Source organism: Engraulis encrasicolus, chromosome 17, assembly GCF_034702125.1.
Source record: "Engraulis encrasicolus isolate BLACKSEA-1 chromosome 17, IST_EnEncr_1.0, whole genome shotgun sequence".
NCBI classification, from domain to species: Eukaryota; Metazoa; Chordata; class Actinopteri; order Clupeiformes; family Engraulidae; genus Engraulis; species Engraulis encrasicolus.
This window is the reverse complement of record NC_085873.1, coordinates 34,397,486-34,409,552: the sequence shown is the minus strand read 5'-3', so window position 1 is coordinate 34,409,552 and position 12,067 is coordinate 34,397,486. Positions and strand designations below refer to the sequence as shown.

Below are 12,067 nucleotides of genomic sequence, written 5' to 3'. Positions count from 1 at the left end.
ATTTTGTCTCTCACAGCGAAGTTTTGGCACCAACTGTCCTTGATATACATACACACACCCCCGCCTCGGAGTTTACCGGAGTTTGTGTTCCTGTCCAAGCGCAGATGCGAGAAACCCTCAATTTGAACGAAATTATCCGGAACGTCATTTGTAAACCAAGTCTCTGTGAAAGCCATGGCCCAATTCGAAACGAGGCAGTGACTCGATGACTCTCCTCCTACATAAACATGTCACTGATCAGATAGGTCAAGTTAGCTGATGAGGCAGCCGTTACGAACGGCACTAACGAGTGCGCCGCCTTGCGCATTTGATGTTACGGCGATTCTATGGCGGGAGTTACGTTCATCACGTTAGCGCTTAGCTTACGCATGCTATTTCAATGGTGAATGATCGTCAGACGGCGGAATCGTAAAATAGGCTATAAATAGATCTAGCGACAGCATATTTAGATACTACAATGTTGATTTATCCATTCGATTTTCAATATCTACATACATAAGTGTCAGAATAAAGAGTATGATAAGGTAGTAGCTTGGGTAGTATGGGCCATGTTTGTTTTTCAGGTTTCCGGTTGAGAGGGAGGTGGCGCACAGCATGTTGTGTACCAAGGCAGCGAAGTCAGCATCTGATGTATCCTCGAAATATCCTCGTTACGCCCATAAATGCAGTCAACTGCCGAGAGAGGAAATAAAGCAATTTTTCGTTTCGATCCACTCTTCATGACTCGATGTCCAGTTAGCTCACTGGAAGGACAGCTGCCTTCCCTGTTTCGAATTGGGCCACTGACTGGTTAGGAGCCAGTCTTTAAGACCCTTGTAGTTGGCCTTGCAGCTGCCTGTTCACAAACATTGACATACATGTCACCCCACAGGACACAATTTGTGTTATGAAATTGAACTTGTAGTTCATATTACTGTCTTGAGTTTTTTTCACATTCACATATCTTAATATAAAGTTAATATTTATGCAATCATGCCAAATGCTTCATACATTATTCAAACTGTTAAAAATGGTTAATTTATATATATATTATAGTCCAGGTTTCATTAATGTTACAGTCACACCGCAGGATATTTGACATATAAACCTTTACATAAATCTTAAGAAAAATGTTTCTTCTCATCTAAGACTAATATGAAACATAATGTAGGCCTATCACATCTTCTTTCATTGACATTTGTTTTTTTAAAGGAAAAATAACCGTTTTGTAGGTTTTTAACCAATGTTACGAAAAAACAAGGCGTAATGTCTCCCACCCATGTACCTCCTGAGGCATCCTGAGGCATTCGTCATTTGTGGATAAATGTTAATAAAAAAATTGTAAAGATGAGGGCAGGGAGGTTGTCGTGGAGGAAGAGAGAGGCTGGAGTTTCTGCCGATATTCCTCAAGTTAACAGGTTATATTAATGTTATTAGGCGATCTGGACTGGTGATTTTGGTTGTTTCGATGCTTTTGTTATTTGTTTTTTTTGCAGCGGCCCACGCAAGATGTCAAAGAACTTTATTTTTTTAGTGTAATTTTACTTGAGAGGTTTACACCTAATACATTTTCTGCAGTCAGGGCTTGTTTTATTCCAAATTTATATTTCACATTGTAAATGCCCTGTATGCATGATGCATGCTGCAGGTCAACGCAGCCGTTGCCGAAAGCGTGCGCCTCTTCCGCAAGACCGTGGAGCTGAAGCCATCGAACACCTACGCCTGGGTGCACCTGGCCGAGGCCTACTCGGAGAGCCAACAGCTGAGGCAGGCGGAGCCTATTTTCACCAGGCTGCTGTCGGACAACGCCCTGTCCGACGCCGAGCGGCAACACTGCCACACCAAGTACGGTCTGTTCCTAATGTTCAAGAAGAAGAATGACTACAAGGCCATCGAGCAGCTGAAGAAGGCATATGCGATCAGGATCGACAGCAAAGGCAGAACCCAAGCGCGAGAAAGACTGCAGCAGCTAGCAAGCCGTAGATCCGGATGGAGGAACCGCGAGGAAGACATCTTGGATTTCATCTCCTCAGTAGACAGGTAGGATAGGCAGCCCACCAGGCCCCTACCAGATGAAAACATCAACAGACTGGCTGACATTTTAAGTTAATTTAATTTTATTAGTAATAATAATAATAATCATAACATAAAAAGGCGGAAATTTTAAAACAGGTTTGAACATTATGTCTAAGAGATATTTCTAAACCACCTGTAGCCTATGTTGAGTACTTGTTACTCTATAAAATAAAACGGTGAGGCTTATTTACCTGGTGAGACACTTTGTATGTGACATTTATGGCCGCTCACATACTACAGACTGCCGTAGGCAAAACATATCGAACACTGAGTCAATGCGCTCCTCATAGGGTAAACCAATCGATCACAGAACATTCGAACAATATACTACATCCTCCCTTTTTAAGCATGAGAATCATATTTAACTTTACTGTAGTTCTGCATCTTTAAATGATCATATTAAGAATTACCACAAGATATAACATTTGCACTAAGCATTTTAAATTACATTCTTATACTGTAAAAACAACCTGTGGATCACATAGCATACAATTAAAAACATTTTATCATTCATAGTCTTTCATTCACGTTTGTCTTTCTGTTCTTTTTTTTGTGTGTGTGTCTGTTGTGTGTTTTTTCAAAGACACAGATGATTCTTTTTTTTTTCACGTGTCTGTCTTTTTTTTTTTTTTTTTTTTTCAAAGACAGTTGATAAATATATATTTTTTCAGTCTCTCTGTGGAAGAAAAATTGGGTAAGTATTCACTTCATTAAACAAGAACAAGTATACATAAACAAAGTCAGAACTTGACTTATCTGTAGGCAGGACTCAAGTGTTATTTCAACTCATAGTCCTTGAACCTTGCAGGAATCTTCACGATTCTCCCACTTCTGGTGCTGTAGGTGGGCGCAGCTGGAGTGGGACTGGATGGCTCACAGGCTGGTGTGCGTTGGTCTCGCTGGGCCTGTGATGCGCTGTCCTCTCTCTGTGAAGCGATGGGCTGCTCTGGAAGATCATCGTCGTCCTCTCGATGAAGACTGGGGTGGATTCTCCGCAGATGACGTCGATTTCTCCGGAACGTGACACCACTGGGTGTCTGGACGTTGTATGCACGTGGTTCCTCTCGCTTGTGCAGGACTGTAGCTGGTTCTCAGCCAAGACGTGTTGACATGTGCACTGTAGTGCCTGGAGCAAACTCTGGCAGTGTCTTTGTGTTGTGGTTGTAGTAGTGCACTTGCCTGGCTTGTAGGTGTTTCAGCCGTGAGTGGAATCCGTGTGGCACAGCTGGTTGCAGAACAGCTGTGGAGGTCGGCAGGGTGCTTCGCAGTACTCTTCCCATCAGGACTTGTGCTGGTGAGAACTCTGTTCCAGTCACTGGAGTGTTGCGTAGTGACAGGAGAGCTAAGTGCGGGTCTGTGCCGGCCTGTGTTGCTTTTTTAAGTGCATGTTTCACAGTCTTTACCATTCTCTCTGCTAGGCCGTTTGACTGTGGATATCCAGGGCTGGAGTGGATGAGTTTTATGCCCCACGACGATGCAAACTGTCGCATTTCAGAGCTGGCGAAAGGGACGTGATCGCTTACCAGCTCCTTTGGGACTCCATGTCTGGCAAAGATGGTCTTCATTTTGCGTATGACTGTGTGGGCGGTTTTGTCAGGTAAGTTGAGCACTTCTGGATACTTTGACATGTAGTCCACCATCAGGAGATATGACTGTCCGTGTAGCTCAAAGATGTCTGCACCAATCTTCAGCCATGGCAGCTCAGGTATCTCGTGTGGAATCAGGGGTTCTTTCTGATTTTGTGGCTGGTGTTGTTGGCATGGGCGGCATTTCTCCACCTGGTTTTCGATGTCGTGCTTCATACCTGGCCAGTACATCACCTTTCTTGCGTGCGCTTTCGACCGCAGTATCCCCTGGTGTGCGAGGTGCAGTCTGTCAAGCATCAGCTGCTTCACACTCTGTGGGATCACGATCTTGTCACCAGTCATCAGGATGCCATCCCGGATGCTGATGTTGTGTCGCATCGACCAGTACCGGTGTAAGTTGGTGGGAACACTGCGCTGTCGTCTTGGCCAGCCTTTCTTGTGTAGCTCAATCACCTGTTGCAGTGTGCTGTCTGTCGCCGTGGCCCCCTTGAGCTTTGAGAGTGTGTCTTCGTCGAGTGCGGCTGTGGCCTCCATTGCATGCACTACTCTCTCCTCGAACAGGTCTTCCTTCACGTCATCCTTGCAGTCACTGACAACAGCGCGGGACAGGGTATCTGCGACGTGCATCTCCTTGCCTGCTGTGTAGACGATTCTCAGGTCATAGCGTTGGAGCTTCAATAGCATGCGCTGGAGTCGTGCTGGTGCCTTGCTCAGGTGTTATTTGAAGATGACTTCTAGGGGCTTATGGTCCGATTGTACAGTCACTGTGTTGCCATAGACATACTGGTGAAAGCGTTTGGTGGAAAAGACTATTGCCAGCAGCTCTTTCTCTATCTGAGCATAATTCTTCTCAGAGTCTGTGAGTGCTCGTGATGCATAAGACAGTGGCCTACCTTCCTGCAGCAGACAGGCGCCGAGTCCGTCTTTCGATGCGTCGCACTGTATGGTGAGTGGCTTGCTCTGGTCGTAGAACTGGAGTACTGGCGCTTGCATGAGGGCGGTCTTGAGCTTCTCCAATGCAGCGGTGTGTTGGTGGCTCCAGTGCCAGGCAGCGTCCTTTCGTAGCAGCTCTCTGAGTGGGCTTGTGATGCTGGCTTCATTTGGGATGTATTGGCAGAGGTACCTTGTCATTCCCAGCAGTCTCTGTAGTGCTTTCTTGTCGTCTGGTTGCGGCATGTCTCTGATGGCGAACACCTTGGACTCGTCCGGCTTCACTCCCTTCGCGGTGACTACATGGCCCATGTATTTGACTGAGTCCACTTTGTACTGTATTTTGTCTTTGTTGAACTTGATGTTGTTTTTCTGTGCAGTGTCCATTACTTTTTGTAGAATGGCATCATGCTCTTCTTCAGACGCAGCGGCGATGATCATGTCGTCTGCAATGATGTGCACTCCTTCAATGTTGCCGAATGTCTCACAGTTCTTTTGTTGGAAAACCTCGCTGGCGGACTTGATGCCAAAAGGAAGTCTCTTAAAGCGGAACCTGCCCCACGGTGTGCTGAATGTGCAGAGCATCGATGAGGGCTGGTCCAGACTCACTTGCCAGTATCCGTCCTTTTCGTCTAGGATGGAGAAGATGGTTTTCCCTGACAGCCGGTGTAGTACTTCTTCTGGAGTTGGTATTGAGAAGTGCTGTCTCTTGATCGCCTCATTCAGGTCTCGAGGGTCCAAGCACACCCTGAGTGTCCCGTTTTTCTTCTCTGTGATGACAAGGCTATTTACCCATTCTGTAGGCTCCGTCACTGGTGCGATGACATCTCTTTCGACGAGGTCTTGTAGCGTCGTTTTCAGCCGGTCCATGACAGCGATGGGTATTTTTACTGCAGACGTGCACAACTGGGGCCACATGTGGGTCTGTGTGGATGTGGTGCACCCCAGGAAACTGTCCCAGCCCACTGAAGACGGAGGGGTAGGCGTCCACTAGCTCCTCTTTCGTGGCTGGCGCTTTGAGTGCGATGGTCTGCATTCTTTTCACCAGCTGCAGCTGTTCACATGCGTCTCGGGCCAGGATCGGAGTGGAGGAGTGCTTGGTGATGAAGAACAGAAGATCTGTCGTCGTTCTGGCCACATCGCAGGTAAGTCTCACGGTGCCCTCCGGCTTCAGACGTGTTCCTCCATAGGCGACGAGTGTGATGTGTGTGGGTTGCAGTTGATGAGGACCCGGAATCTTCTGCAAAATGCTCAGAGGAAGCACATTTGCATCTGCCCCAGTGTCCAATTTAAACTTGACCTCTGTGTCTTTTATGTTGGCTGTTGTATACCACGAATTATCTTGCTGAGTGCGTTTGGGTTCAGCACAGGACATTGTAGATATGAACAGTGACTCTACCTCAAGATTGTGCACGCCCCGGGCAGTGGCTCCTCTGTCTTGTGTTGACGCACACATCTTCGCGTAGTGGTTCTTCTTATTGCAGTTGTGACAGGTGACACCGAATGCTGGACACTGACGAGGTTTGTGCGCCCCGCTGCACTTTCTGCATTTGTTTACACTGCTCGCTGCCTGTGCCTTCCTCTCAGGTGGTCGTGACATTTTTTTCATGGTGACTCTCCCCTTGTCGTAGCTGGCAGACACCTTGTGAAGAGCCTCTACGGATGCCTCTGGCTGCGCCGATCTCATGGCTCTCATCTGTGATCTGGTAACCTCGGCTGCTCTACAGATATCAACTGCTTTATCCAGAGTTAAGTCCGTTTCACGCAGTAATCGCTCCTTCACGCGAACGTCTGGCACAGAAAACACTAGCTTGTCTCGTATCATGTCATTCTCAGTTTGTCCAAATTCACAGTTCTTACATTTCTGGCGAAGTTCAGTCACGAACTGGTCTACGTTGACTCCCTCAGACATCGGTAGTGACCAGAACTGATGGCGCTCGAATACAATGTTCTTTTTCGGAATGCAATACTTTCTGAAGGCATCCAATATGTGTTTCACCGTTAGCTCACCGGGCCGTCCATCCTCACGCGCTTCGACAAACACGTCCATTGTGTTGTAGATCTCGAGCGCTTCCTCGCCGACCGTATGCAGCATTATGGCTATCTTCACTGGTTCAGCTTTTGTGTCCGCTCCCGTAGCCGTCATATACAGCTGAAACCGTTGCTCCCATCGGCGCCAATTCTCGCTGATGTTGCCGGTTAGCACTAGCGGTGCTGGAGGTTTAAACTGGTCCATCGTAGCTAGCTAACGTTAACGTACGTTCGATCACTTGAAGACGTTAAAACTAAACTTTTCTTCCCACAGCGGAGGATCAAACGAAAACTATTGTAGTCTCGCGTCTCATATGGAGTAAGAAAAGACCACTTCTGACACCATGTTGAGTACTTGTTACTCTATAAAATAAAACGGTGAGGCTTATTTACCTGGTGAGACACTTTGTATGTGACATTTATTACCGCTCACATACTACAGACTGCCGTAGGCAAAACATATCGAACACTGAGTCAATGCGCTCCTCATAGGGTAAACCAATCGATCACAGAACATTCGAACAATATACTACAGCCTATAGGCCTATGAGTTTACTTCATCTCAAAAACAGCTGACTGGTGTAGGGATGATCAACTACTTTCAGGCTGCTGTAATAACTGTGTAGTAGGCTATTGTTACAAGGAACTGTACATTATCATTGTGAACCTGAATGCATTTCACTTTTATTTAATGTTATTCAAATAAAAAAGTAAACAAAACTGTTACAAGAGTTGATAACAATGACAATATGTCTGAGAAGGCATAGTGGTAAGCCTAGACTAGAGTGTGATGATTTCATCCCGCATATAGGCATCTGTATAGGGCATATACTGTATATATAGGCCTACATACAGTATATATAGGCATAAACAAAAAAAACTTGAAATAGGCGTAGCGAGTACTGTATAAAAAACATTAAAGAGAGAGAGAGAGACAGAGAGAGAGAGACCATTCATTGCTTGATACTTTTCTGATAACCTACCTACTAAATGGGTAGTAATGTGTCTGAGGCTACAGTTAGGCTATCTTTGTTTTCCTGGGGGAGTATTCGCCAGAATCCACATATTAGGTTTGTAAAGTCTTATGTGATTTATGTTATGTCCATGCTGTATTTCTGAGGAGAATGACTTATAGGCCTATTTGAAATCATTTTCAGACTTGCAAAACATAACTCAATGAAAGAGATTGTGTGTCTGCATTCTTTTGTAAAATTGGGCAGGCTAAACAAGTAGCATCTTGCGCTTAAGTTAATATGTAGGCTGCCTCAGGGCCCTTTGTAGCCTTGACACGCCTCGGTTTCGTTTCATCAAACACTGCTCTGACGATCCTAGCCTGGGACAGGGAAGGATTACCTGTTGTAGACTCTGCCAGCCAGCCACGGATTAAAGCCCGAGACGGATTGCTTTAACATTATGAAGTGAGTAACAACATTCTATGTTAGATAGCACGTTTTACTAGCATGATGTGGGGTTACCTACCTGCTTGATAATAGGCTACAGGAAGTAACTTTGTTGATACTCTGCATAATGTGGGGTTACCTACCTGCTTGAATATAGGAATAGCCACAAAGCTAGTTTACAGTTGTCACGTTGACGGATGCTTCACCTTTGTTGCATTACCTGAGGCATTTGGTGAATAAGCTTTCGGATACCATGTAAGCACTACAGCCAACTCAGAGGTCTTTGGGAAAAGTATATATCCTATATATATCCTGTATATATCCTATATCAATGCTATTGTTATGCAATCTAGGCCAGTGTTTCTCAACCTTTTTTTTTTTTTTTTTAGGCGAGGCACCCTTTCAATTCATGAAAAATCTCTAGGCACCCCAAACCAATAAGCCGTAACATGGCATTGCATCCTATAGGCCTACACAAGCTTTGAAAAGTAACACATTTGGAGACGTCGAAGCTGCAGCTGTAGCCTATCTCAGATGTGTAGGCCAGTGGTTCTTAACCTGGGGTGCAGGCACCCCCTAGGGGTGCACCAGAGATTTCAGGGGGTGCACGGAATTTTGTTTGTGTTGAGGTTGTGACCAAAATTTGCTAGCGAACATTATAATAATGTTCTGGTTCCTATGAAAAGTAAGTAAGGTATTGATTAATGTCTCAAGCAAGAATCATTGTAATTAATCACTTAAATCCTTTTTTAATGTGTAGATACGTGTAGAAGTTTGGATTGGGGGTGCGCGGCTTGTCTTGGGCACAGATAAGGGGGTGCGTTAAGGAAAACAGTTTAAGAACCCCTGGTGTAGGCCATACTGGGGTGACCTAAATTTACTTTATTGTGTGTAAATAGTAGATGAAAGATTCCACTGTCTAAGCATTAATGTATTAGTTTAGACAAATATGTAATACTTAATTTATTTATTTAGGTCAATTTCACATTATGTCAGCCATGTTTCCATGGCACCCCTGAGGGGGTGGGGGTGTGGGGGGGGGGGGGTTGCGGCACCCGAGGGTACCCCAGTTGAAAAACACTGATCTAGTTGGCTACTGAATGCACAAGCTGGCTGAGTTGGGCAAGTTTGAAATAATGAATACGGTATGTCTTGGATATTTGAAAACCTGCACCCCAAGTGGCATTTAATCGCAATTTCATAAAAACAATCCCATAGACTGCCAGGATAATAGATGCCTATTTCCTAAAACGCTGTGTAGGCCTTCACAACACATTCATACCCTGTCAGAAAAAGACTTAGGCTATAGTCTATGAAATAGGACTGACTTGCCAATGTTAAATTGAGATTTACATAGTGATTCACATACAGTGTATGGGATTTACATACAGAAAGGCCATCTATTCATTAATGACATTTACAATCGATTATGAATACTTAGGGTTTGGTGATTGTAATGAATATTCATGAAGAAAACATGAAATTTGTGAATGGGCAGCATGCATTCTTTAAATAATCTACTAAAAAGTTTTTTTTTTTTTTTTTAATGAGATGCCACTATAGGCAAGGGTTTTTCATTTCCATAAGACAGCCATGACCATATGGCATTCTTGAATATTGGCAGGTATTTTCATGCATTCATTTTGATGCTGTGTGTATGCTGCATCCCTAAGAAAATTAATATTTAAATGAATGCCATTTTGTTTTCTCTTTTTTCAGTCCTTCTCATGACAGAGTTTTGACGACGCTTCGAAAGCTGGAGTGTCATTTCACGTGGACTCTGAGCAAAGAAAATGTAGACCTGTCAGATCTTCAGACAAGGCTGGAGGATGAAATTGAGCTGGACCTGGGCAAGAAAGAAGGAGCAGCTCGATCCCACTGTTTTTTGGCCTATGTTAGATACCTGCAGGGGTCTTCAGATGATGCCATTGCAAACCTGGTCCAATCAGAGGAGCTTGCAAGAGAACATCATGGCGAGGACTGTGAGCCGTTTCTCATTGTCACGTACAACAACTATGCTTGGCTCCATTACCATCGTGGAGAATACCCTCAGTGTGAGAGCTACTTGGAGAAGCTTGCTGATATTATGAAGAAGTTCCCTACAGGGGCTCCAACTGTCCTTCACCCACAGGTCTATGGTGAGAAAGGCTGGACCTTTCTCAAGTTTGCCCGCAGGTACAATGACAAAGCAAAGGAGTGCTTCAAAAGAGCCTTGGAGCTGGAGCCAGACAGCAGTGAATGGAATGCTGGCTATGCCATTGCTCTTTATCGCACAGAAAAGGAGACTGCAGGAGCTGAAGACTCAGAAACAGTTAAGCAACTACGAAGAGCCATAGAGATAAACCCACAGGACGCAGTGCTAAAGGTTTTGTTAGGCCTGAGGCTGAACGTTTTGAAGGACGAGTGTGAGGAGGGTGAGGAGTTGGTAGAGGATGCTCTCGAGATGGAACCAAGCAACCCACACGTGATTCGTTACGTGGGAAAATACTACCGCCAGCTTGGTTCTGTTGATCGGGCCATCACCTTGTTCAAAAGGGCCGTGGAGCGCACCCAGGACGCTGCCTTTCTTCACCATCAGCTGGCGCTGTGCTACAAGAGGAAGAAGTTAGACTTGTTTCGCATCACATGGGGCAAGGGCAAAAGTTGTGAGATATCGCAGCTCAACCGCCAGATCATCTATCACCTGGAGCTGGCCACAACCCTTAAGGCGAACTTCATATTCGCTAAGACCGACCTAGCAGTGCACTACGGGGAGAGCAACGACATGGTCCGAGCTGAAGAGATGTTTCAGGCCACATTTGACGCTGCCAGGGCAAACCATGAGCCATTGCAAGTCATCCACCTCTACTACGCTCAGTTTCAGCAGTACCGCAACAAGTGTGAAACACTGGCCATCAAGCACTACAAAGACTGTTTGACACTTGGACCGGAAACTTATCAAGGGGAGAAGAGTGCTTCAAACTTGAAGAAAATTGCAGAGAAACGTCTGGCCAGAGACCACCAAGATGCAGAGGCCTTTGGGATTTTGGGTTTTGTTCATAAGGCGAAAGGAGAGAGGCGCCAGGCTTTGGAGTGCTTTGAGAAAGCGATGGAGATCGACTGCAGCAATGACGAGTATCTCAGTGCGCACTGCGAGCTCAGCTTGTCTTTGCAGTAAGATTTATTGAGCAGATCATCTTCTACATGTCTTCATAAGTAGTCGCATGGTACCATTGCTCCAATGGATTGCTTTGTTACTTGCTGAAAAACATGTTACAGGCATTCATTACTAACATGTTATAACTGTCATTGGCATTTTAGCTGTAGCTAGACATAGACATGCAGTATCTTCAGTCTGTGTGCATATGACTACACTGTATACGCAGGGCTGGATTAAAATGGCCTGGGGTCCCTAGGCTACAGATTGCTGTGGGGCCCCCTTGAAAGGCAAACTTTGTGACAAATTTACATAAATAGTGTCATAATTACATGGTAGGAATTAAGGATGATATACTGTATGTTGTGTCTACCAATTGTAATTAACACGACAGATTCCTTTTCCAGTAATGCATCTTGTCACAACATTGGGGGGCCCTAGCCTGCAGCCATATCTAGCCTGTAGGGCTGTACCGATATTGGATCGAACCGAGAAGTCGCAATACTCAGAGTCACAATACTGTATCGTCCTGTAAGGAGGAGATATCGTGATACGCCATTTCAAAATGTTGTTATCCTTCAGTCCAGAAAACAATCATATGATACAATGTGATAGTGCTCCCAAGCTTCAAATGAGATGCTTTTCAGAAATCGTGGGGTGTATCGAACCGTAGGTCAGAAATCGTGTTACGAACCGAATCGTGAGTTGAGTGTATCGTTACAGCCCTACTAGCCTGTGTGTTCATCCGGCCCTGTGTATACATCATGCTCAACAGAGATACAAGATACAAGATATTTTATTTGTCATGTGTATATATATGAAACATATATATACAATGAAAAGCTTCCCTGCTCTGGGAGTCCCAAAAAAGGTTAAGAAGAATGTTAAAAAGGCAAAAACAAAAACAAAAAATAGGAAAAAATATATAT

The 12,067-nt window shown here is 44.9% G+C and overlaps 1 protein-coding gene across 1 annotated transcript; it reads left to right on the top strand.

Moving 5' to 3' along the window:
* The first annotated feature begins 7,955 nt into the window (after positions 1 to 7,955).
* On the top strand, positions 7,956 to 11,539 carry LOC134467448 (interferon-induced protein with tetratricopeptide repeats 5-like). The gene is made up of 2 exons (XM_063221328.1): positions 7,956 to 8,020; positions 9,722 to 11,539. Exons 1-2 carry the CDS (start codon positions 8,016 to 8,018, stop codon positions 11,157 to 11,159), a joined length of 1,443 nt encoding a protein of 480 aa, XP_063077398.1. The 5' UTR covers positions 7,956 to 8,015; the 3' UTR covers positions 11,160 to 11,539.
* The last annotated feature ends 528 nt before the right edge of the window (positions 11,540 to 12,067 follow it).